This window comes from Neofelis nebulosa, chromosome 8, assembly GCF_028018385.1.
Source record: "Neofelis nebulosa isolate mNeoNeb1 chromosome 8, mNeoNeb1.pri, whole genome shotgun sequence".
NCBI classification, from domain to species: Eukaryota; Metazoa; Chordata; class Mammalia; order Carnivora; family Felidae; genus Neofelis; species Neofelis nebulosa.
Window position 1 is genome coordinate 125,733,736 of NC_080789.1, and position 27,080 is coordinate 125,760,815.

At 39.7% G+C, this 27,080-nt stretch overlaps 1 protein-coding gene and 1 non-coding gene across 5 annotated transcripts in view; both read left to right on the forward strand.

Moving 5' to 3' along the window:
- NSUN6 (NOP2/Sun RNA methyltransferase 6) overlaps window positions 1-27,080 on the forward strand; it is a 73,506-nt gene that overhangs the window by 23,138 nt on the left and 23,288 nt on the right. For all 4 annotated transcript variants that reach the window (XM_058681777.1, XM_058681773.1, XM_058681774.1 and 1 more), the window contains exons 6-8: window positions 5,208-5,289; window positions 9,788-9,907; window positions 15,537-15,681. In XM_058681777.1, coding sequence (XP_058537760.1) covers window positions 5,208-5,289; window positions 9,788-9,907; window positions 15,537-15,681 — 347 coding nt within the window. The remainder of the gene's footprint in view (window positions 1-5,207; window positions 5,290-9,787; window positions 9,908-15,536; window positions 15,682-27,080) is intronic.
- On the forward strand, window positions 16,210-16,398 carry LOC131484217 (U2 spliceosomal RNA). The gene has a single exon (XR_009248117.1). It is a non-coding gene; the product is annotated as a U2 spliceosomal RNA (small nuclear RNA).

A 27,080-nucleotide genomic window follows, 5' to 3' on the forward strand; every position in this document is an offset into this window, starting at 1 on the left:
ATTTTTAATTATACTGTGTCTTGGTGGGGATATCTTTGGGTGCATCTTTTTTTGGATTCTTTGTTTTTCCTAGACCTGGATGTCTGTTTCCTTTGCTAAATTAGGGACACTTTCATCTACTATTTCTCAAATAAGTTTTCTGCCCCTTTCGCTCTCTCTTCCTCTAGAGACCCTAAGAAGGGGAATGTTAGTGCACTGATGTTGGCTTACAGGTCCCTTAAACTATCCTTAACACTTGTAATTATTTTTTCATTTTTTTGTTCAGTTTGGGTAACTTTTACTACCCTGTTTTCCAGATCACTGCTCTCTTCTTCTATATCAGTAATCTGCTGTTTATTCCCTATAGTGTATTTTTATTTCTGTTATTCCTCACCTCTAATTGGACCTTTCTTATATTTTATTTTTGTTGAAATTCTCTCTGTGTTTACCCATTTTTCTTCTGAGTTTGATGAGCAGTTTGATGGCCATTACTTTGGACTTTCTATTGGGTAGATTGTTTATCTCCGTTTAGTTTTTTTTTTCTTTTGTTCTATTTTTTTGTTTGAAACATATTCTTTGTCTCCCCGTTATCCCTAACTCTGTGTTTATTTCCATGTATTCCATAGTTCATCTACATCTCCTGGTCTTAAAGGAGTGGCCTTCTGTAAGAAATGACCTGTGGGGCCCAGAAGTGCGATTCCCTCGTGCCGACCACCAGACGCAGGTGCTTCAGGGGTGTTCCCTGGATGGGCTATATGTGTCCTCCTCTTGGGGCAGCCCGTCAGTAGCTCCAGGTGCATTCTTGGGTGAGGCCGGCTTCCCTCCCTTGCCTGGTTAGCTGGGGGCCCATCCCTGATGGCTGCAGGTGTGCTGGTGGGTGGAATTATCACCCTGTAGACTGCAAGGCCCTGCTGAGGGCTGGGGTCGTATGGGGTTCTCACTGGGATGCACCCCGTGGCTTTAGCGGTCTAGAGGGAAATTTCAAAATGGTGCCTTTCATCCCAGCATCAGCAGGGCTGCCCCCAGTGTCTTACCCCCCAGGGCGAGTCCCCTCCATCGCCTTCAGCAGTTGTTCCAAGATTAGTAAGTAGGTCTACTTCCATGGTGCATGTGCTTTTTGATCTGGCTCTGATCTTTTTTGTTCTTTTTGATGTGGTTTTTTAATCTGATCTGAAACCATTGGTACTGGTTTCTGGGTTGAGTCTGTGTGGAAGGCTTTTTTGAGTGGGTTTTCCTTTCCCTGTGGTTCTGTAATTTTCCTGGACCTACTCCTTGTTGGTTTTTAAAGCCAGCCGTTTTGGAAGCTCATCTCTCCATGCAGGATCCAAGGGTTGGGTTGCCTGATGTGGAGCTTCGATCTCTCCTCAGGGAGATAAGATTCCTTTGAGGTCCCTTCTGACCATGGAATGTTGTTCCTGGGGTGTGGCTTTTTCCTTATCAGGAATGTATCTCTGCCATTTCTACCCATCTTGGTGCTGTCTCTTGTTGTGGGGGCTCTGTTCATCCAATCTCTAAGTCCCCTTCAGAATGAATTATGCCATATGTAGCTGCGCATTTGTTGTGTCTGTTGGGGGAGGTGAGCTCAGGATCTTTTTATTCTGCCATCTCGAACCTTTTTCCACTCTTCATTCTCTTATATTATTCAGAACTACTACACTGACAGACTTTTCTGAGTAATGTTTTTTGGTGGGAGTAGCAGGCAGCCATCTTTCAGAAAACTCTTTTGTAAACTCAACTTTTAAACTCCGCATCCAGTTACGCTGTTAGGATTTCTTTCTCTGCCTATGTGAGGAAAAGCATGCTTCCATAACCAAGGAACACTGTGCATACACCATGTTGTGGAATTTTAGAACTACGTCAACTAGTAGTACTTTGTTATTCGGTTGGTACGTTTGCACCCTTTGGCTTCTTGACTTATAGCAGAGTTGAGTCTTAGACTTCATAGAGGTAGATTAATTTACTAACAGCCTGTTTTTCCTATGAGATCTGGTGCGTTGCATTATTATATGGAGATACACCTAACAAAAAAAGTTGTATTTTAAGTTAAATACTGTATGGACGAACGTACTTGTGCTGGTGGTCAGAAGGAGGTACCCAAATAGCAGAACTTGAAACATTAGGTGGGAACTGGATTAGAAAGGCAGGCCTATAAATGTTAATGTTTTGAGTATTTTTCAGAGGACTAGTGTCCTGGGAGTCACAAATTCATTTCAATTACAAAAGAGTGAGCAGGTGGGTCTTGGCATTCAAGGTGTTCCATAATGGATTCGGACTCTGGGCAGGGGTTGAGGTGTTGATCAAGGTCAGTATACCAGTTATACCAACAAATGACTGACTTTTGAATGTGAGGCTGTGACTTTTCAGAAGGTTTCTTTGTATTTTTTCTTGTCAGGGACAGCAACTATGCAGGAAGTGGCTAGATTTGATCCCAGCTGGAGCAAGGACCAAAGACTGAACTGATTAACTAACTCTCATTAAAAGTAGAGATGCAGGGACGCCTGGGTGGCTCGGTCGGTTAAGCGTCCGACTTCGGCTCAGGTCATGATCTCGTGGTCAGTGAGTTCGAGCCCCGCGTCAGGCTCTGTGCTGACTGCTCAGAGCCTGCAGCCTGTTTCAGATTCTGTGTCTCCCTCTCTCTCTGCCCCTCCCCTGTTCATGCTCTGTCTCTCTCTGTCTCAAAAATAAATAAACGTTAAAAAAAAAAAAATTAAAAAAAAAAAAAGTAGAGATGCAGACACATCGAGGGAGGATAAAAGGGATGGGAAGGGGGAGAAAGGAGTTCATATTTACTGTATGACAAAGGATGTTAGAACTAAGTGGACATCATAGTCATCTCACTGCGATGGCAGTCCATGAATAGTTACAGCAATTATTTCACTTCAAAGGGCAGTATAGTATGCCTTCTGAGGCATAATAATAATTTGGTCTTTGGGTTCCTGGCACACAACTCCCCAAGTCCTTGGAATCTCCGTAGTGATGAGTGTCTTCTGTATGGTAATGAGAAGACTGGTAGCTGGGGGTCCCTAGGTAGCATCTAGATGGCACTAGCGAGAGGAACCAACCACGTGGTTAGAAAGTTGGAACTTTTAGCTCTACCCCTGGACGTCCAGGGTGGGGAGAGGGCCTGGAGATTCACTTAATATCCAGCAGTCAGTGATTTATTCAATCATGTCTGTGTAATGAAACCTCCATAAAAACTCCTAGATGGTGGGCTTCAGAGAGCTTCCAGGTTGGTAAACACATGGAGGTGCTGGGGGGAGGGGGGCGGGTGGTGGTGATGCATGCGCCTCTCCCATACCTTCTGCGCATCCCTTTGATTTGGCCAATACTAACTTGAATCCTCCATGGTAAACTAGTAATACTAAGTGCTTTTTTGAGTTCTGTGAGTTCTAGCGAATTTTCAAACCGGGAGGGCACTGTGGAAACCCCCAAATTTATAGCCAATTGATCGGAAGTCCAGGCGGCACCTTGGGATGTGCAGCTGGCATCTGGAGTGAGACCAGTCTTGTTGGATTGAACCTTTGAGCCTATGCAGTCTCCCGATAATCCCAGGCAGTTAGAGTCAGAACTGAACTGAATTGCAGGACCCCCGGGTGGTTTGAGAGAAAACCTTGCACATTTGGTGGCAGGAGCGTTGTGAGTAAAATTAGCCCAACTACCTATGTCAGGCAGGGTGCAGATCATTGGAATGGATGCTTCTGCTCCAGGACTGGTTCAGAAGCTGTGAGTTTGTTCTCGATGTCCATACTTAGATGCTATACGTGTACTCCTGCACCTGGGTTCAATCCTGTTCTCATCCTTGCCTTTATTATTAGATTGTGCTTTTTCTGTGCCCCTTAAATCCCTGGAACATGGTGTTGATTGGCTTTTCTTCTTCCTCTTTGTGGTGTGGCCTGATACGCCAGGCCATGGTTGGCATTCTCTAACTACTTGTGTACTTCCTCTTGCCTTTGATAGTCTCTGACAGCCTCTCTCAGATTGCGATGTTTGTCCTGATGAATCGCCATCCACCATGTTCTCCTGCGCCCTTGCACTTCCTGCTCTGATCATTTCCCCTGCCCCTTATAAAATGGGACAGAGCTCATTGTAAGCATTGTGTCAGTACTGGGCAATTACTCTCTAAAGAGTTGAGAGGAGAGTTGTGTGGCATGTTTGTTGTTTCTTAGCATCGGCATGACTCTTAAGTATACATATATATATTTTTTTAATTTTTTTAACGTATATTATTTATTTGAGAGAGAGACAGACAGAGTATGAGCAGGGAAGGGGCAGGGAGAGAGGGAGACACAGAATCTGAAGCAGGCTCCAGGCTCTGAGCTGTCAGCGCAGAGCCCGATGTGGGGCTCGAACTCACAGACTGTGAGATCATGACCTGAGCTGAAGTTGGAGGCCTAACCGACTGAGCCACCCAGGCACCCCAAGTCTATTTTTGTTTTTCATACAAGTACCTAGCATAGTGCCTTCCAAACTGAAGGATTCAGAAACTGTTGATTGCTGTTAACAGTGATCATGAATCTGTTACCAGAAAGATTAGAATAAATCAATAAATAAAGACTCAGATGTCAAAGAAAGACAAATGCCATATGATTTCACTCATGTGGAATTTAAGAAACAAAACAAGCAAACAAAGGGAAAAAAAGAGACAAATCAAAAACCAGGCTCCTGGTTAGATAGAGCACAAGCTGATGGTTATGAGAGGGGAGGTGGAGGTCGGTGGGGCGGGGGGATGAGTGAACTAAAGGGGATTAAGAGCACATTTATTCTCATGAACACTGAATAATGTATAGAATTGTTGAATCACTATATTGTATACCTGAAACTAATACAGCACTGTATACTGGAATTAAAAGGTAAAATAACAATACAACTATTGTATGTTAATGTAAATAACATTTTTAATTAAATAACTGTGTGTTGTTGTTTTTTTAAAGATTCAAGCCGTTCTTTGCTTTTTTCAGTTTGTTCAAATCTCTGAAAAACTCCTTTGTGCCTAAATGAAAATTTTATGTAACTTTATCCTTTTTAGTTTTCCTGATGGCCTTCTACTGCAGGGAATGAGTCATAGACAATTCACAGGAATATCCTAAGGATTGTGGTGTTGAGTTAAAGAGGTTTTAAAAAGGCAGAACATCCTATATTTATTGGGCTGCTTGGGTATGTTCCCAGAAGTGGAGTTTGTATAGACTGTGGACTTTATACAGACTAATGTCAGATTTTCTGCTTTTCAGAGGCATAGGCATAAGAATGACAGAACCGATATACCTCAGCCCCTCATTTGACAAGGTACTGCCCAACTACTTATTTTTACAGGTAAGTATTTGTCAAAGCAAAATATTTATTAACATTGAAACATAACTTCAGTGAGTTATTTCAAATACAGTGTTTTTTTTTCTATTACCATATTTTTTGTGGTTTATTTTTCTGATCTACCTTTTGTTAATGAGCAGTAAGAAAAAACTTTGTACGTACTCTCTTTTTCTCAATTGATTTTTTTTCCTAATGTTCATTTTTGCTAGAGAGCACAGGTGGGGGAGGGGCAGAGAGAAGGGGGGACGGACAGAGGATCTGAAGCAGGTCCTGTGCCGACAGTAGCGAGCTGATGCTGGGCTCGAACTCATGGACCATGAAATCATGACCGGAGCCGAAGTTGGGTGCTCAACCGATGAGCCACCCAGGTGCCCCTCAACTGAATTTTAAACTTTTTTTTAACCCTCTGTTGCCCAAAGGCGCTTTAACAGCTCATTATAACCATTATTTTCCATCTCAAAATATTAATGTCTAAATAATGCATGCGTTAATATACATGTAAGTGTGTTTGTAACTTTGAGTGAGATGCAGATGATTTACTACTAACACATTTTTGTCAGGTGGTTATCAATTGCTGTGATATGACAGTTTATTTTGCCGTGTCCAGTTTATTGCATACTTTTGCAGACGGTAACTCTTTTGATTTGTTACAGTTCATTGGTTAGGTGGTATTATTGTTACTACTCCCAATATGTAATGAAGATACCGAGTACCAGATCTGTTAGGTTTCTTGGACAAGGTCATATACAGTTCACAATTAGTAATGTCTGAACCCTGACCTAAATGCACATGCCATTTACTTTCTGCTCTGCCCAGTGTTTAATCAAAAGACATAAACCCAAAGATTATTTCTAATGGGAACAAACAGGAAAACAGATTTATGTGTATTATCTGATTCTACAATAGTGATGGTGTAACACATAGGATATATAACCTACTATAGAGTTACACGCTATTATTCAAATTCTTCTTTGGTAATCTGTGCCAGCCCCCCGCCCCCCGCCTTTGTTTTAAAATTTGGAGTTGCGCTAGGTGCTTGGAATATATTACCACAAGCATTAACTGGCTTACAACTTAAGACAGCTGATACTGAACACATTTTTGAATGATGCTCAATAACCATTTAACTTGTGACACAAGGTAGTTCATAGGATGACTGGCTGAAGAAATTTACACCTTGAAGAAATCATATTTCATAAGCATAAGAGTTTGGCAACTGGTAGCCTTTGTCTACCTACTTGGTGAGGTTAGTTTATAGAATGGGTGGAATTATAGAGCTGCTGAAAAATTCCTGGGGAAATTTGTGGGGTTCTCTTTCGCTTTCTCTTTCCCGCTTTTGGATACCTCTTGGCCTTGACATTATCCCCAAATCTATATTCTTTGTTACTTCTAACAGCTAATGCAAAAGCTTTGCATTGGAGACTTTGTTTTGCTGGGGTATGTGTATGTGTAAGGGGCTATTGATAACTGATTATTTTTCATTTTAGCACTTGAAGTTATATACTAGAATATACTTTTCAGAGTTAATTGGAGTGTTGTATACAATCATTAAAACTACAACTGCGTAATACCATTTGGCTTTTCACAGTCAAAAGGGAACTTTTGAATTGCTTAAACACAGTCCACAGGATCTCAAAATAATCTTAGATGTCCTTCACATTTGAAATAATTGTCAGTTAAAAGTTTAGCAGTTAAATACTAACAAGAACTGCTTTCAGCTATATTCTAATAACATTTTAGTTTAACTGGAATAAAACATAGTGCCTGAAACTTAATTTTCTCATTGCCTCGTTCCTTGTAAATAATTAATTTAAGAGCCAGATGAGGTTGGACAACCTAAGGAGCTTTTAAATAAATACTACTGCCTGGGCACTAGCACCAGAATTGGTTTTAGTTGGTCTGACTGGGGTGGGGTCTGGGTCAGGACGATTAAAAGCTCTCCCACGCAATTCTCATGTGCAGTTAAGGTTGAGAATCACTATAGCATAGCAATGGGGTGCGTCTGGCTGCACGTTAGAGTCACTTGGGGCAGTGTTGAAAACACTGATGCCTGGGCCCTATTGCCAGAAATTCTGGTTTCACTATTCTAGATCAGGACTAAACCTTTTTGAAAAACTCACTAGGTGATTCTCTTGTGTAGCTAGGATTGGGATATACTGTAGAGAAAGGTAGTAGACTAAATTATTTTAAGAAAAGTTTGTCATTATTTAAATATTTAATGAAGCCTTTTCATTTGGACTGTTTGATAATTTCAATTTATTGCATGGCCAGAAGGTTCTTAATGTATTATTTATGTTTGATTGCAGATTTCTGTCATTTTTGACCAATACATTAATGTTATTAGGAGACAAGTATAACCAGTTGTCTTCAGATAAGGAATCACCAAATCTCCAGTAGCCACATACATGTTTTAGTGTTTTCATATTGGAGTTCAATTTTTAAATATTTTGGGAATAAATTAGACCATTGAAGAGAAACTCTGTAACAGGTTAAGCTGTTTTTAGTGTTTAACGTGGAGGGACTGCTCTTCAGATGACTGAATGATTTGCATTGATTTTAATGCTTCCTGTTTCCATAGGGGGAGTACTTGCTCATTTGTGTCTGCTTTCTCACGTTGATTTTCTGTTTTCAAGTGGTAATCTTGGATTCACTTGAGAGCATTGTAACCTTCTCCCAGTTCTTGAGAACATACTAATGGATACAATTCCGATGTGAGAACGAATGGACACCTTTAAACTTTAAATAGCTCTGTGCTGGCCAAGTAATTTAAAAACTGCATTACTTTAAAGAAAATGCATTACTTTGTAATATTCTAGCTTTTAAACAATATTTATTTATTTTGAGAGGGAGAGAGCATGTGTGCATGAGTGGGGGAGGGGCAGAAAGAGAGGAGAGAGAATTCCAAGCAGGCTCTGTGCTGTCGGCGCAGAGCCCAATGCAGGGCTTGAACTTGTGAACCATGAGCTCATGACCTGAGCTGAAATCAAGAATCAGATGCTTAACCGACTGAGCCATCGAGGTGCCCCAGCATTTCTATTTTATTTGAGGCAAACTGTTATCCTAGAGTAGCCGTCCTTATGTGATCAATACTAATAATCAGGTAAGGTATAACTTACTGCAGTATAATTTACTACTGCGGTATCTGAGTTGTCCAGTCTCATAATACATTTCTGGGTGCCAATCAGAAACAATAAGATTTTTTTACATTTTACTTTTCTCCTACAGAAATGTGGTCATGGTGGGGAGATAGGAACCCAAATGTCTTTGACTGGCATTAGCATAAAACTAGAATTCTTAAGTGGGCATTAGATGGTGAAGCACCTGACGTTGCAAAATTTTATACATTTTCTTAGAAAAAAACCTAGAGCTTTCTTACATTTCTAAAAGGGCTTTGACCTTCAAAATGTTGAGAATTGTTGGGGCACCTGGGTGGTTCAGTCAGTTAAGTATCTGACTTTGGCTCAGGTCATGATCCTCACGGTTCATGAGTTCGAGCCCCACATCAGGCTCTGTGCTCAGAGCACAGAGCCTGCTTGGGAGTCTCTCTCACCCTCTCTCTCTGCCCCTCCCCTGCTCTCTCTCTCTCTCAAAATAAACTTAAAAAAATATTGAATTGTTGAGAAAAAAACATGATTTGCTAAATTGATTAGGGAAATGCATCTGTGCATGTGTGTCTTGCGTGTGAAGGTCCTATGAGATCAAAGGATAATCTAGGAAATTGTGAATTTCCTGACACTAGTATTTTTACAGAATTTGGTGGAGGATGCTGTACTGGACTGCCTCCAAAGATGCGTTTATGTTCTGTGATTCTTAATTTTAAAATGATTTAGAATCATTAGGGGCATCTGGGTGGCTCAGTTGGTTAAGTATCCCCACTCTTGTTCTCAGCTTAGGTCTTGATCTCAAGGTTGTGAGTTCAAGCCCTGCACTGGGCTACATGCTGGGCTCTGCGCTGGGTATGGAGGCTACTTTAAAAAATGGGGCGCCTGGGTGGCTCAGTCGGTTGGGCGTCCAACTTCAGCTCAGGCCACGATCTCACGGTCCGTGAGTTCGAGCCTCGCGTCGGGCTCTTGGCTGATGGCTCAGAGCCTGGAGCCTGCTTCCGATTCTGTGTCTCCCTCTCTCTCTGCCCCTCCCCCGTTCATGCTCTGTCTCTCTCTGTCTCAAAAATAAATAAACGTTAAAAAAAAAATTAAAAAAAAATTAAAAAAGAAAGGATTTAGAGGGACACCTGGGTGGCTCAGTCGGTTGGTTAAGTGTCTGACTTCAGCTCCGGTCATGATCTCAGGGTTTGTGAGTTCCAGCCCTGCGCTGGGCTCTGTGCTGACAGCTCAAAGCCTGGATCCTGCTTCGGATCCTGTGTCTCCCCTGTCTCTGCCCCTCCTCCCATGCTCATCCTCTGTCTCTCAATAATAAATGAATGTTAAAAAATTAAAATAATAAAATAATAATTAAAAAAATTTAGAGTCATTGGTAATTGATTTTTTGTTTTCCCTTATAGAATTTGCCATCTGCCGTCGTAACTCATGTTCTGGATCCTCAACCTGGAGAGAAGATTCTAGATTTGTGTGCAGCACCCGGAGGCAAAACTACACACATTGCAGCATTAATGCATGATCAGGTAAGACTGTCTTCACAGCAAACACTACTCTGAACATATTACGTATTTCAGTGTTGAAAGTAGCACTACATATAACTTAGGAAACATGCAGACATTTATAATCTGAATTATTATAGATTCATCCAAAGTGAAGACTCTTCACTGATGGGATTCATCACATGTTGAGTGTAGTATATAATTATCATTTGTAAACACCACTTGAAGATCCTCTTAAATCCCAAATTTGCTAGTACATTTGTAAAGTAGAAGTCTTCTTCATAAATATACATTTAAATGAAACACTGAAGAGATTTTTTATGTTCTTAAGTATAAGACTTGATACTTTTTAAACTATTCAATTTTGCCACTAAGAGTTAATTTGACTGCACATTACTGCAGTATCGAATTACACATCCATCCATACATATGTACTTCTATCATACACGTCAGACACATCTTGAGACTTATAAAAGCTGTATGATCTGTCTTGATTACCAAGCTTGGTTTATTGTCACAAGATAGAGTAAGTCGTGGATAACTTTATCTCACATTTTACCGCCTCTACCTCCATGTGTATGTATTTGACAGTATGTTTTCTTTCATTATGGGTTAGTCTTACCTGTTTAGTACTCAGTGTGACCTTGTAACCATTCTATATTGCAATTGCAGTACTTCAGCCCAAGAGGATACGGCTGGCTGATGCCATCTTTCTTCTTATTTCAAATTCCATACAATTAAGTGGTTCCTAAAATACTGAGACATGCTAGTGTCTTCACTTACTTTGATCTGAAGTCAGATTTTAATTGATTGTTCGGTTGATTAAACAGATATTTAATTAGTACTTCCATGTGCCAGGGACTGGGCGTGTAGCAATAAACCACAGTGACCAAAATCACCTTCTTCACGTAGCTTGCATTCTAGTTGCGAGGAGACAGATACTAAACTAAATGAATACAGGGTCTGGCATGTGTGATTGCGATAAGGGCTACGGTGAAAAGTGAAGGAAGGTGAGGGGAATTGGGGTTCTTGGGGGGTGGGAGAGTGAGGAGGCAGTTGGAAGGAGGGTAGGGAGGGAGATCCACACTGGGAAGGCGGCTTCTGAGGAAAGACTTGGAGGTGCTGAGTGATGTGGAGGCCTGTGGAACGTGTGTTTTCGTGAGAGGAAACAGCAAGTGCGAGTGTGCCGAGGCTGGAGGGCACCTGACTTGTTTGAGGAGCCTCTGCAGTTTGCTGAGGAGGACGGGTAGAGAAAGAGCAGTCGGAGAGGGAGGGCCCAGGGGAGGACGTTTGGGTAGAGCAGCTTGCAGGGTGTGTCAGGACTTCACCTGCACTCGAGTGATGGGAAGTCGTTGGAGGTTTTGAAGAGAGAGTGGCATAAGCCTTACTATTTCAGGTATCGTTTTGGCCACTGCATTGGAGAGAAGCTGTAAGAGGGCAAGGGTGACCAGTTAGGAGACCGTAATTCAGGGAAGCGTCATGGAGGCGGGAAGTTCTGGAGTGGTTTTTAAGGCGAGGTTGTAAGGAGCTGCAGACGCACTGGAAGTGGGTTGTGGACATGAGAAAATAATCGAGGGTGACTCCTCCAGATTTGGGCCTGAGGAAACGGAGAGAGAGAGCTAGGTGGGGGTGACTGGGAGGAGCAAGTTCTGCAGGGAAAAGTCAGAATTGAGTTTTGGAGATAATAAAGTGAAGTGTCTGTCAGACATCCAGAGGATGACGTTGAGCAGGCAATTGGGTATTTGAGCCGGGAGTTCAGGAGAGAGGCCTGGACTGGAAATAAAACTTTGGATTGGAAATGTAAACATATATGGAATAGAGATTTGGACCTCATCAGCATATAGATAATGCGTAAAGGCATAAAACTAGCGTGGGTGGCAGTAGAGAGTAGAAGAGGCCAGAAGACTGAGCTGCCTGGGTACCGTGTGCCAACATTCAGAAGCTGGGAGAAGGAGAGGAGTGGCCAGCTATGTCAGAGGGAAACCAGAGGAGTGTGCTACCCTGGAAACGAGGTGAAGGAAGGGACTGAAAGGCAATGGAGAGATCAGCTGTGTCAGATGTTGTTGCCGGGCCCGTAGAAGGAGGACTAAGACGTACCAGTGGACTTAGCACCACGTAGATGATGGGTGAGCTTCTCATGAGCAGTTTTGGTGAGTGCAAATGCTTGCTTGGATTGAGAATGAGAAGAATCTGAAAAAGTGAATCAAAACAGCTCCTTTGGTCGTGGTGAGGGTAGTTATTTGTACAAGAATGCAGTGAAGGGGCGCCCGGGTGGCTCCGTCGGTTGGGCGTCCGACTTCGGCTCAGGTCATGATCTCGCAGTTTGTGACTTCGAGCCCCTCATCGGGCTCTGTGCTGACCTCTTGCTCAGCTGGAGCCTGCTTCGGATTCTGTGTCTCCCTATCTCTCTGTCCTCCCCTGTTCATGCTCTGTCTCTCTATCTCTCTCTCTCTTAAAAATAAACATTAAAAAAAAAAAAAGAATGCAGTGAAATGGGGCAGTAGTGGGAGGTGAACTCAGGGAATACTTTTTTTAGGATGAGAGAAATGATAATGTTTATATGCTAATGAGAGATGCATTAAAAGGGGAAACATGTAACACCAGAGAAAGCAGGGAAAATTCCTGGACAGTATCTTTGAGGAGGTGACATGGGCTAGGATTTGATGCACAAGTGGCTTTAGAGGCCTTTAGTAGCCTGTGACAGTTTATCCCATGGAAATAAGAAGGGAGGCTGAGTACATAGGTGCAGCTGTTGGTGGGCTGGTCAGTGTGAGAGGACCTGGATGGTCTCTTCTGATCATTTGGCTTTTCTCAGTGAAATAGGAAGCAAGGTCATCAGATGAAAATGGGGATGGGGAAGGAGGCGGTAAGAGCTAGGAGGTAGGAAATACCAATCCAGGAAGTGGAAGTGAGGACGGGTGTGGACACGCCTTAGGAATCCAGTTAGCACTGTGGGCTCCCTGAAGACAACGGTCATGAATTTGAGGCAGGATTAGTTGGGATAATGATGGGCTTTTTTTTTTTTTTTTAAGCTGCCTGGGGGTAGACAGGAGGTTGGTGAAGAATGGAGCTTAACCACAGCAGCATTTTTGCCATGCTTACATCTAAGACACAAAAGCATGTGTAGAAGAGAGTGATTTGATGTCACATGGGATCTAAGCTGGGTGAGGAGCACAGCCAGGACAGTAAAAGACTGAGGCAGTGTGGATCCATTCTTGATTTTCTGAATTAGCTCACATTTCTTCAGTGGGAGGATTTCTTAGGCACCTAGAAAACTCAACAGTTTTTGTCACAGTACTAATTTATAAATAAAAACTTACCTACCTGAGGTGTAAGACTTTCTGGCATAGACATACACGTCCGTAAGGCTTACCAAAGCCCTTTTGCTCTAGCCGATTTACTTCATAGAAGTAATATTTGCCCACTCCCCAAAGTGCCAGGTGTTGGACTTTGCCAGGTGATCATTTTTGATCTGTATTTGATGGTTTTTAGGATGCTTAAGCGATTTACAAGCAATCTTGCACAGAAAATAATAGGAACCTTTACTGTGTCAAGGTGAAATTGTAACTTTTCCCTTTCATTAGTGCAAATCATTTTATCCAAAGACTTCTGATGAAAATTCACATTGCTTGCATATTAGTATATAATACTATCGTAACTTCTGAAACATTCACTGTGTCACAGAGGGATAAAACATGTATAAATTTATATTTTTAATAATTACACTGAAAGGTTAAAATCTGTTTCTGCACTGTATGTGTGTATCTACAAACACTATATATAGGCACTGTATATATACGTACTGCGTGTGTATATGTATGCCTTCTGTACACAGGTACCCTACACGCACAGACACACTTGCGGTAACACTAGTATAACCTCAGTGAGTGGCCTTAAGGTAAGTAAGGAAGAAAAAGATACTTGTTTAAATTTTGTGGAATTAATACTCTGGGTTCATTAGAGGAGATATACTTGCCTATTTACTTATATTCTTGTTTATCCAAAAAGAATTTAAACTGGTAACAGTAAAAACTTTAAGGAAAAATGCATTAAATATCACCAGAGTGTAAAATGCAGAACAAGATTCATTTTATGGAGATGTGGTGTGTAAATGCAGATCCTTTTTTAGATTCCTTGAAATCTTAATTGTGAAGATTATGATATGCCTTGAAGAAGTAATCATAATCCCCCCCCCCCTTAATTTATGGTATATGATATTTATTGTGTTGGCTTAGAAGTATTTGTTCACAGATATTTTATGTTCTCTAATAAGAAGTCATTTCAAAGAGAATCTGGGTATTTTAAGTGTGTCCATGTTTTGTTGTTCCGTTTTCTAGTGTGTAAAAACGACCACAGAAACCTTAGCAGCCTACGACTAAACACTTATTCAGCTCAGGAGTCTGGGATTCAGTTGATCCCTGCAGGGCTTGCTTGTGCACCTGAACAGCTGCAGGCCAGCTAGGGGTTCCCATGGTCTTGGGTGGGCTCATTCACTTGAATTTGGCTGGTGTTGGCTTATCTAAAGTGACCTCAGCAGAGACCACTAGGGTTCCCTGCTGCTGGTTCCTTTCTTTTATCTCCCTGCTAGGGGGTAGTCAGGGGACTAGCCCAGCAGAGGGCAAACATTGAAGGTTGGGAGCACAGAGGGCAAAGCAGAGAGCAAAGCCACCTGTTCAAGTCCTTTCCACAGCTCTTTTTGTATCACATTTACTGTCATCCCATTGGCTGACGTGAGTCCTATGGCTCAGCTCAAGTAGGAAAGGCAAGGGACTGCAAGGTGAGTGCCAAAGGGTGGGGGATATGTGGAGAGTTGAGTTGGAGTTAGGCAATTCCCCCATAGTGGGCCGCCAGCAGAAATGAACAACTTTGAATAGAAATATTTGAGCTTGCGTGAATTCCAGATTTTATTGCTGTTCTTGATGTGTTGTTATTTAAGAAAGTTTTATGTGAGTATAGCCTCTAGTCTTGTACTTCTGTAAAAGCAGCCTTCACCCATCACCACAGTAATGCATTTGAAACTTATTCCAGTTGCTGTTGCTTACTTTTCCAGTTCAACTCTCTGGAAATGGTTTTCCTGTTTGTCAAAATATTAATAGGAAAACTGTGTCTACCACTAACCTGGTGTCACATTTAGGAACATCATCAGCAAATTTTCAGCATTGTTGTCCATGCATTAGATGCACATGTCATACAAGGATGTTGTATATTAAAAAAAAAAAAAGCAAGAAAAGACATTGAAGAGTTAATCTCACCATCTCTGCAATATCATTTCATAGCATATTTTTAAAACCATATGAATGTCACAAGGCATTTGTAGAAGTGTGGTATCATCCTCATTGACTTTTTTTAAAAAACTGTTTATTTTAAGAGAGAGCGAGTGGGGTATGGCCAGAGAGAGAGGGAGAGAGAGAATCCCAAGCCGGCTCCATACCCAGCATGGAGAAGGATGCAGGGCTTGATCTCATGACCGTGAGACCATGACCTGAGCCAAAAGCAACAGTCAGATGCTTAATAAAGTCACCTTTAAAACTAAGGGTGGTAGTAAAATAGAGAAGACCATAATTTTTCATCAGTTTTCCACAGTATTAATAGTTTTCATGACTGCTTTGGGTATACACCTTATTTTTATGTGTTTTGTTTGTTTGTTTTTTAGGGAGAAGTAATAGCACTGGATAAAATATCCAACAAAGTAGAAAAAATAAAACAGAATGCTTTATTGTTAGGGCTGAATTCCATCAAGGCATTTTGCTTTGATGGAACAAAGGCTCTTAAACTCGATATGGTTAAGGATGCTGAAGGTGAGTTAAATTTTGTCTTTATAGACTTCTGTAATTGGCTTTTGGAAACAAATAGATTTTGCTATCATTGTTCTAGCCTTAAAATATCCATAAGACCTCGAAACTGGCATGGATTTAAGCTATGTTGCCATAATAGATAGCATTTTGCTTTTCATCTCATCCCTAAATTTCAGATTTTAATAATGTACAATCATATCCCCAAGACTTGGTCAAACCCTTTGGTCTTACTGTATTTGTCTTAATTTCATGTTGAATCTCAGAAAGCTTATTAGCCTTTCAATTTTATGATTCTTGGGTTATTGTGTTTTCTTCATTTTTCTTGAGAGAATGGGGCTGTGGAGCTAGGAAGGGAGGAAAAACTGCCACATGTCTTGTTTTAGAACAAAATGTTGTATTAAGTCACTCGATAGCTCTGTTTCTTTGTTTAGATTTGATTTCATGAAGTACTCCAGAAACTTGCATATTTTAATGAACTAATTGGCATTCGTGTTCCCAAAATGTGCATCGATTAAAGATGCTACTTGATTAATCACTTCTTGGCCTTTTGGCTAGGATCAAGTGTAGTACCTGCTCTTATCAGTTGAATATCTGCTATGTCCTCTCTCTGAGGACAATATATCACAAGACTTTGGCACCAGGAGATGGAACAGGAACTTGCTCCGTCCACTCCATGCATCGACCTGTGTTCCCAGTATTCCCAGGAATGGTGCACCTTTTTGAGGGAATGAAAATTGTCCAGGGGAAAAAAATCCTACCTGATTAAAGGTGATTTTTATTTTATTTTATTTTTAATGTTTATTTATTTATTTTGAGAGAGCACGTGAGCTGGGAAGGGGCAGAGAGAGAGAGAGAGAGAGAAAGAAAATCCTAAGCGTACTCTGCACTGTCAGCGCAGAGCCAGAGGTGGGGGGCTTGATCTCACAGAATCGTGAGATCGTGACCTGAGCCGAAATAAAGAGTTGGATGCTTAACTGACTGCGCTACCCAGGTGCCCTTAAAGATGACTTTAAAAAACTGAGGCCATGGTTTTGATTCCCCACCCCTTATAGCCCATCTAACGTTCCCATATATGAGCTGTTGTGTTTTTTTTTTAAGAATGACTAGTAGACAATGGACAGCTCAATATAATCCATTACTGTTACTTTACTGAAATCATTGGTAGGTGACCAGTTTTTACATATCACTGAATAAAGTGATCATACTTATAAGCATAATAGGTTGAGATTAGGGTAAGAATAATCGAGATGTAGGGGTAGCCATTTTAGAGGTTAGTCTCCATTGCTATAGCGGGACATATATTAACTGACTTGGAATAGTTGATCACTGAGTTTTCACTCATTTACATCACTTTATTAGCTAATGGTCCTAGGTTGTCATCTTTAGGTATTTTTTGCATCAAGACTTGTTTCGTCACAGATACGGGATGGTAGTTTGATTTGGGGTATTAAAGCTAGAATGTCAGGCAAAAGACATCTGATGGAAAATGCATCAGTAATGTGAACATCACCATATCTTTGAGATTCCTGGAAAGTGAGGAGTGACTTTGTGATACCTACCTAATGTGTAATAAACCACACGGGAATAAACAAATTCAGCACATGGAACTCTTCCTAGAAAAATAGGGATTGTTCAGAGGAACAAGTTCTGGACTGTGATTTGTCTTCTTACAGAGGTGGGAATAGGTCAGACTTAATTGCCTGATGACATGAGAACAGCATTTCATGGTCAGTTATTGTTAACCTAAAAGAGTTAGCCAGGGGATTTATATTAGGGTATAGGCTCACAGGCTGTATCAAAGAGACCCAGAATTCAATGGCTTAGAAAATATAAAAGCGTTTTTTGTTTCTCTGTTTTCGTTGTTTATTTTGGTCTCACCTAGCAGAAGTGGTCATTCAGTCCTGGTAATGTCATCTCTGGGCCCAAGATAGATGTTCTGGTTCTTTCAAGGGGAAGGGAAAGGATATCAGAATTCTTAGTAATGCATACTACAGCTGGCCAGATTAGTCATTTGATCGATTTAGCTGCAAGTGGGGGCTGGAAAACGTAGTCTTGAGCAGTGTAGCGGTGTGCCCAGTGCAAACCATGACTGTAGGAAAAGAGGATAATGGGCATTAAAGAACAGCTAGCAGTCTGACGAAGGCTTTGTAGTGCTAAGGTGGTGATGGTGACCATTTACATTTATTCATAAGATTTTTAAAATTTTTATTATTTTAGTTGACATAGTGTTACTAGTTTCAAGTATAACAATTCTACAATTATGTACATTATTCTGTGCTCATCACAATTAAGTCACCCTCTGTCATCCTAAAATGTTACTACATTATTAACTTTTTCTTTTTTAGCATTTATTCATTTTTTAAGAGACAGGGAGAGATAGAGTGTGAGCAGGGGAGGCGCAGAGAGAGGGAGGGAGACACAGAATCAGAGGCAGGCTCCAGGCTCTGAGCTGTCAGCCCAGAGCTCAAACCCACAAACCGTGAGATCATGACATAAGCTGAAGTCGGACACTTAAACCGACTGAGCCACTCAGGCGCCCCAAATGTTACATTATTGACTGTATTCCCTACACTGTGGTTTTTTGTTTGTTTGTTTGTTTGTTTGTTTGTTTTGTTTTGTTTTGTTTTATCTCTCTGACTTACTCATTTTATAGCCAGAAGTTTGTACCTCTTAATTTCTTTCACTGATTTTGCCCATCAACTCACCCGCCTCCCTGCTGGTAACCACCGGTTTGTCCCCTGTATTTGAGTCTATTTCTGTTTGTTTGTTTATTGTTTTGACATTCAGAGTCCACATATATGTGAAATCCTATGGTATTTGTCTTTCTCTGTCTTATTTTACATACCCTCTAGATCCATCCATGTTGTTGTGAATGGCAAGATGCCTTTCATTTTTATGGTTGACTATTCCGTGTGTGTGTGTATACCACATCTCTATCCATCTGTCAGTAGACACTGGGAATTGCTTCCGTATATTGGCTGCTGTAACTAATGCTGCAGTAAATGTGGGGGCGCATATATCTTTCTGAATTCATGTTTTCATTTTCTTCAGATAATTATCTAGGACTAGAATTACTGGATCATGTGGTATTTCTATTTTTAATTGTTTGAGGAATCTCCATACTGTTTTCCATAGCAGTTGTATTGATTTACATTCCCACCAACAGTGCAAAAGATTTCTCTTTTCTTTACATCCTTATATATTATTTCTTGTCTTTATTTATTTCTTGACACTAGCCATTCTCACTGTTGTGTGAGGTGAGATCTTTCTGTGGTTTTATTTTGCATTTCCCTGATGATTAGTGATGTTGAGCATCTTTTTGTGGGTCTGTTGGCCATCTGTATGTCATCGTTGAAAGAATGTCTTCAGGTCCTCTGCTCACTTTTTAATTGTATTCTTTGGGGGTTTTTTTGGTGCTGAGTTGTAGAAGTTCTGTATGTATTTCAGATATTAACACCTTACAGATAGATATATCATTTGCAAAATCTTACATTCAGTAGGTTTGCCTTTTCATTTTGCTGATGGTTTCCTTCACTGTGCATAAGCTTTTTATTTTGGTTTAGTTCCAATAGTTTATTTTTGCTTTTTTTTCCCTTGACTGCGGAGACGTATCCATAAATATGTTGCTAAGGCTGATGCAAAGAGATGACTGCCTGTGTTTTCTTTTAGGAATTTTATGGCTTCAGGTCTCATATTTAGGTCTTTAATCCATTTTGAATTTATTTTTGTGTTTGATATGAGAAAGTGTGCCAGTTTTACTCTTTGGCATGTAACTGTCCAGTTTTCCCAGAACCATTTATTGAAGAGACCATCTTTTCCCCACTCCCCATTGCATATTCTTGCCTCCTTTTTTATTAATTAAGTGAACATAAAAGCATGGTTTTATTTCCAACCACTGTATCCTTTTCCATTGATCTTTTTTTGTGCCAGTACCATATTCTTCCAGGTTACTATAGCTTTGTAGTGTATCTTGAAATCTGGCATTGTGATACCTCCAGCTTTCTTCTTCTTTTCCAAGATTTCTTTGGTATTTGGGGTCTTTGTGATTTCATACACATTTTAGTATTATCTGTACAAATTCTGTGAAAAGCACGGCAGTTATTTTGGTAGGGATTGCATTGAATCTGTAAATTTCTTTGGGTAATATGGGAATTTTAACAATATTCTTCCCATCCGCGAGTATGGCATATCTTTTTATATGTATTGTCTTCAGTTTCTTTCCTCAGTGTCTTACAATTTTCAGAGTACGGGTTTTCCCCTCGGTTAAATTTATTCCTAGGTATTTTATTCTTTTTGGGGTAGTTGTAAATGGGATTATTTTATTATTTTTCCTTCTCCATATAGAAACACAATAGATTTCTCTGTATTAATTTTGCATTCTGTAACTTTACTGAATTCATTTATTCTAATTTTTTTTTAATCTTTAGGGTTTTCTATATATAGTATCATGTCATCTGCAAAGAGTAACAGTTTTGTTTTCTCCTTACCAATTTGGATCCATTTTATTTCTTGTCTGATTGCTGTGACTAGTACTTCCAGTACTATGTTGACTAGAAGTGGTGAGAGTGGACATCCTTGATTTATTCCTGATCTTAGAGGAAAAGCTTTCAGTTTTTTTGCTATGGACTATGATATTGGCTATGTGTGCTTCATATATGGCCTTTATTATATTGAGGCATGTTTCTCCTAAACCCACTTTGTTGAGAGTTTTCATCACGACGAGATGTTACATTTTGTCAGATACTTTTTTCTGCATCTATTGAGATGATCCTATGGTTTTGTTTTGTTTTTTTTTAAGTTTATTTATTTTGAGAGAGAGAGAGCGCACGTGCACACGAGTTGGGGGGAGCAGAGAGAGAGAGAATTCCAAGCAGGCTCTGCACTGTCAGCACAGAGCCTGATGTGGAGCTCTCACTCACGAACCATGAGATCATGACCTGAGTTGAAATCAAGAGTTGGATGCTTAACCATCTGAGCCACCCAGGTGCCCAATCCTGTGGTTTTTGTCCTTCCTCTTGTTAATGCGATGTGTCACGTTAGTATGTGAATGTTGAACCATCCTTGCATCCCTGAAATAAATTCCATTTGATAGTGGTGAATGATCCTTTTCGGGTATTGTTGAATTTGGTTTGCTAATGTTTTGAGGATTTTTGCACCTGTCTTTGTGTCAGGGATATGGGCCTGCAGTTTTCTTTTTCTGTAGTGTCATTGTCTGCTTTTGGTATAAGGCTAATGATGGCTTCTTAGAATGCCTTTGGAAGTTTTTCTTCCTCTTTTATTTTTTGAAATCGTTTGAGAATAGGTATTAACTCTTCTTTAAATGTTTGGTAGAATTCACCTTTGAAGCCATCTGGCTCTGGACTTGTGTTTGTTGGGAGTTTTTTGATTATTGATTTAATGTCACTACTAGTAACTGGTCTGTTCAAATTTTCTATTTCTTATTAAGTGTTGGGAGATTGTATGTTTCTAGGAATTGATGCATTTCTTTTACGTTTTCCAGTTTGCGTATCATTTTTTTGTAGTGTTCTCTTAGAATCCTTTTTATTTCTGTGGTGTCAGTTATTTCTGCTCTTTTATTTCTGATTTTATTAGAGTTTTGATGAATCCGTATAAAGGTTTATTAATTTTGTTTATTCAGTTATTGATCTTTACTGTTTTTTTTTTTAGTCTCAATTTATTTCTGTTCTAATCTTTTTATTTACTTCTAACTTTAAGCTTTGTTTTTTTTCCTTGTTTCTTTAGTTATAAGGTCAGATTATGTGAGATTTTTCTGGTTTCTTGAGGTATACCTATATCACTGCAAACTTCTGTCTTAGAACTGCATTTGCTATGTCCCAAAATTTTGGACTGTTGTGTTTCCATTTTCATTTGTCTCCGGGTATTTTTTTATTTCCTTTTTTATTTCCTCATTGACCCATTGACTGATTAGTAGCATGTTGTTTAGCCACCATGTATTTGTGTTTTTTCTTGTTTCTGTTTTTTAAATAATTGCTTTCTAGTTTCATATTGTTGTGGTTGGAAAAGATAATTGATATGATTTCAGCGTTTTTAAACTTAGTGAGGCTTGTTTTGTGGCCTGACATGTGATCCGCTTTGGAGAATATGCCATGTGCACTAGAAAAGAATGTGTGTTTTGCTCATTTTGGATGGAATGTTCTGTATCTGTTAGGTCCATTTGGTCTAATGTGTATTTCAAAGCCACTGTTTGCTTGTTGATTTTCTGTCTGGATATTTTATCAGTTGACGTAATTGAGGTGTTAAAGTCCACTGCTATTATTGTATATTAGTATTGTATTGTCATTTTATGTCTGTTAATATTTGCTTTATGTATTTAGGTGCTTCTATGTTGGGTGGATAGATATTTACAATTGTTATATCCTCTTGCTGGCTTGATCCCCTTATCATTATGTAATACCCTTATTTATCTCTTATTAGAATCTTTGTTTTAAAGTCTGTTTTGTTTGACATAGGTGTTTCTGCCTGGCTTTTTAATTTTTTGCTTCTGTTTGCACAGAATATCTTTTTCCATCCCTTCATTTTCAGTCTCTGTGTATCTTTAGGTCTGAAACAAGTCTTTTGTAGACAGCCTAGAGACAGGTCTTGGTTTTTATTCATTTAGCCACCTGTCTTTTGAATGGAGCATTTATTTAAACTTAAAAGCAGTTATTGATAGGTACATAATTATTGCCATTTTGTTAATTGCTTTCTGGTTATTTTTGTAGTTCTTCTCTGTTCTTTTCTTTTTTCCTTGCTCTCTTCCTTGGTGGTTTGGTGGTTTTCTTTAGTGTTATGCTTGGGTTCTTTTCTCTTTTTGTGTATGTGTATCTGTTACAGGTTTTATTTGTGGTTACCATGGCATTCATTTATAACATCCACTTGTGTATAGCAGTCTATGTTAAGTTGGTGGTCACTTAAGTTCGAACACGTTCTTTTTTTTTTTTTTTTTTTAAGAGACAGCATGACCCTAAGTAAGTACAAAAAGATTGAGATCATACCATGCATATTTTCAGACCACAAAGCTATGAAACTTGAAATCAACCACAAGAAAAAATTTGGAAAGGTAACAAATACTTGGAGACTGAAGAACATCCTACTAAAGAATGAATGGGCTAACCAAGAAGTTAAAGAGGAAATTAAAAAGTATATGGAAGTCAATGAAAATGTTAACACCACAACCCCAAACCTCTGGGACGCAGCAAAGGTGGTCATAGGGAAGTATATAGCAAACCAGGCCTTCCTAAAGAAGGAAGAAAGATCTCAGATACCCAACCTAAACTTATGCCTTAAGGAGTTGGAAAAAGAACAGCAAATAAAACCCAAAACCAGCAGAAGACAAATAATAAAGATTAGAGCAGAAATTAATGCTATCGAAACCAAAAAAAAAAAAAAAAAAAAAAACAAACCAGTAGAACAGATGAATGAAACCAGAAGCTGGTTCTTTGAAAGAATTAACAAAATTGATAAACCACTAGCCAGTTTGATCAAGAAGAAAAAGGGAAGGACCCAAATAAGTAAAATCAAGAATGAAAGAGGAGAGATCATAACCAAAACAACAGAAATAAAAACAATAATAGAATATTATGAGCAATTATATGCCAATAAAGTGGGCCATCTGGAAGAAATGGACAAATTCCTAGACATATACATTACCAAAACTGAAACAGGAAGAAATAGAAAATTTGAACAGACCCAAAACCAGTAAGGAAATCGAATTAGTAATCAAAATCTCCCCAAAAACAAGAGTCCAGGACCAGAAGGCTTTCCAGGGGAATTCTACCAAACATTTAAGGAAGAGTTAATACCTAGTCCCTTGAAACTGTTCCAAAAATCAGAAACAGAAAGAAAACTTCCAAACTCTTTCTATGAAGCCAGCATTACCTTGATTCCAAAACCAGAGACCCCACTAAAAAGGAGAACTACAGACCAATTTCCCTGATGAACATGGATGCAAAAATCCTCAACAAGATATTAGCCAACCGGCTCCAACAATATATTAAAAAAGTTTTTCACCACGACCAAGCGGGATTTATACCTGGGATCTAGGGCTGGTTCAATATCCGCAAAACAATTAACGTGATTCATCACATCAATAAAAGAAAGGACAAGAACCATATGATCCTCTCAATAGATGCAGAGAAAGCATTTGACAAAATACATCATCCTTTCTTGATAAAAACCCTCAAGAAAGTAGGGATAGAAGGAGCATATCTTGAGATCATAAAAGCCATATATGAACTACCCAACACTAATATCACCCTCAATGGGGAAGAACTGACAGCTTTCCCCTGAAGGTCAGGAACAAGACAGGGATGTCCACTCTCGCCACTGTTATTCAACATAGTATTGGAAGTCTTAGCCTCTGCAGTCAGACAACACAAAGAAATAAAAGGCATCCAAATCGGCCAGAGGAGGTCAAACTTTCACTCTTCACAGATGACATGATACTCTATATGGAAAACCCAAAAGATTCCACCAAAAAACTTCTAGAATTGATTCATGAATTCAGCAAAGTTGCAGGATATAAAATCAACGCACAGAAATCAGTTGCATTCCTATACACCAACAATGAAGTGACAGAAAGAGAAATCAAGGAATTGATCCCATTTACCGTTGCACAAGAAACCATAAAATACCTAGGAATAAATCTAACCAAAGAGGTGAAAAATCTACACACTGAAAACTGAAATCTATACATGGAAATCTATACACTGAAAGCTTATGAAAAAAATAGAAGAAGACACAAAGAAATGGAAAAAGATTCCATGCTCCTGGATAGGAAGAACAAATATTGTTAAAATGTCGATACTACCCAAAGCAATCTACATATTCAGTGCAATCCCTCTCAGAGTAACACCAGCATTCTTCACAGAGCTAGAACACATAATCCTAAAATTTATATGGAACCAGAAAAGACCCCGAATAGCCAAAGCAATCTTGAAAAACAAAACCAAAACAGGAGGCATCACAATTCTGGACTTCAAACTATACTACAAAGCTGTAATTATCAAGACAGTATGGTGCTGGCCCAAGAACAGACACTCAGATCAATGGAACAGAATAGAGAACCCAGAAATGGACCCACAAACGTATGGTCAACTAAACTTTGACAAAGCAGGAAAGAATATCCAATGGAATACAGACAGTCTCTTCAGCAAGTGGTGCTGGGAAAACTGGACAGCGACTTGCAGAAGAATGAACCTGGACCACTTTCTTACACCATACACAAAAAATAAATTCAAAATGGATGAAAGACCTCAGTGTAAGACAGGAAGCCATCAAAATCCTCGAGGAGAAAGCAGGCAACAACCTCTTTGATCTTGGCCGCAGCAACTTCTTATTCAACACGTCTCCGGAGGCAAGGGAAACAAAAGCAAAAATGAAGTACTAGGACCTCATCAAAATAAAAAGCTTCTGCACAGCGAAGGAGACAATCAGCAAAACTTAATGGCAACTGACAGAATGGGAGAAGATATTTGCAAATGACATATCGATAAAGGGTTAGTATCCAAGATCTAGAAAGAACTTATCAAACTCAGCAAGCAAAAAACAAATAACCCAGTGAAGAAATGGGCAAAAGACATGGATAAACACTTCTCCAAGGAAGACATCCAGATGGCCAAGCGACACATGAAAAAATGCTCAGCATCACTCATCATCAAGGAAGTACAAATCAAAACCACAATGAGATATCACTACACCTGTCAGAATGGCTAACATTAACAACTCAGGCAACAACAGATGTTGGCAAGGATGCGGAGAAAGAGGATCTCTTTTGCATTGTTGGTGGCAATGCAAGCTGGTGCGGCCACTCTGGAAAACAGTATGAAGGTTCCTCAAAAAACTAAAAATAGAACTACCCTACGACCCAGCAATTGCACTAGTAGGCATTTATCCATGTGATACAGGTGTGCTGTTTCAAAGGCACACATGCACCCCCATGTTTATAGCAGCACGATCAACAATAGCCAAAGTATGGAAAGAGCCCAAATGTCCATCGATGGATGAATGGATAAAGAAGATATGGTATATATATATATACAATGGTGTATTACTCGGCAATCAAAAAGAATGAAATCTTGCCATTTGCAAATACGTGGATGGAACTGGAGGGTATTAATGCTAAATGAAATTAGTCAGAAAAAGACAAAAATCATATGACTTCACTCATATGAGGACTTTAAGAAACAAAACAGATGAACATAAGGGAAGCCAAAATAATATAAAAACAGGGAGGGGGACAAAACAGAAGAGACTCATAAAGATGGAGAACAAACTGAGGGTTACTGGAGGGGTTGTGGGAAGGGGGAGAGGCTAAATGGGTAAGGGGCATTAAGGAATCTACTCCTGAAATCATTGTTTCACTATTTGCTAACTAATTTGGATGTAAATTTTAAAAAATTAAAAAAAAAAAAAGAGCATGAGTCGGGGGGGTGGGCGGTGGTGGTGGAGGGGATAGACTCCATGCTTAGTGTGAAGCCAGATTCAGGGCTCGATCCCATATCCCCAGGGATCATGCATGACCTGAGCTGAAATCAAGAGTCAGGCACTCAACCAACTGAGCCATCCAGGCGTCCCTTGAACACATTCTAAAAGCATAAATTTTGACTCCCCTTTCATTTTATGTATATGATATCATATTTATGTCTTTTTATTTTGTATATTCCTTGACTGATTTTGGTAGATGTATGTGATTTCCCAACATTAATGTTTTAGCCTCCATACTAGCTTTATAAGTGATTAATTTACTATGGTCACTCTATGTTTGCTTTTACCAGTGAAGTTTTTTCCTTTTATATTTTTCTTCTAGTTACAGGCTTTTCTTACCTCTTAAGGAATTCCTTTTAACAGTTCTTATAAGGCTGGTTTAGTGGTGATAAACTCTTTTAACTTTTGCTTGTCCAGGAAACTCTTTATCTCTCCTTCATTTCTGCTTCAAGATAACTTTGCCGGGTAGAGTATTTTGGGTTGTAGGTTTTTCCTTTCAGCACTTTGAAGGCATCCTTCTGGGCTGCAGAGTTTCTCTTGAAAAATCAACTGATATCGCCTGATTGTCAGAGCTCCCATTTTTAGGCTCTGCTGATTTTCAAAGCCAGATATCGTGAAGACTCATGTTCCCAGTAAGTGCCCAGGACTGAGGTTGCCTGCTGTGGGTCCTGATCCACTCACTCCTCTATGTTTGTGATGTCCCTTCCTTTTGTGGTTTTTCACACGAGGAGTTTGGTTATTGACCTTGTCTCCACCCCTCTTACCCTTTCTGATATGGCCTTCTCTCTGTGACTCTCTTCTCCCAGTCTTCAGACTTTCCGAATCGGTTGCAGTAGATACGGTTGTTGGTTTAGTGTCTGTGGTATAAGGTGAGCTCAAGATCTTCCTATTCTGCCATTTAACAACCACCCCCCCCC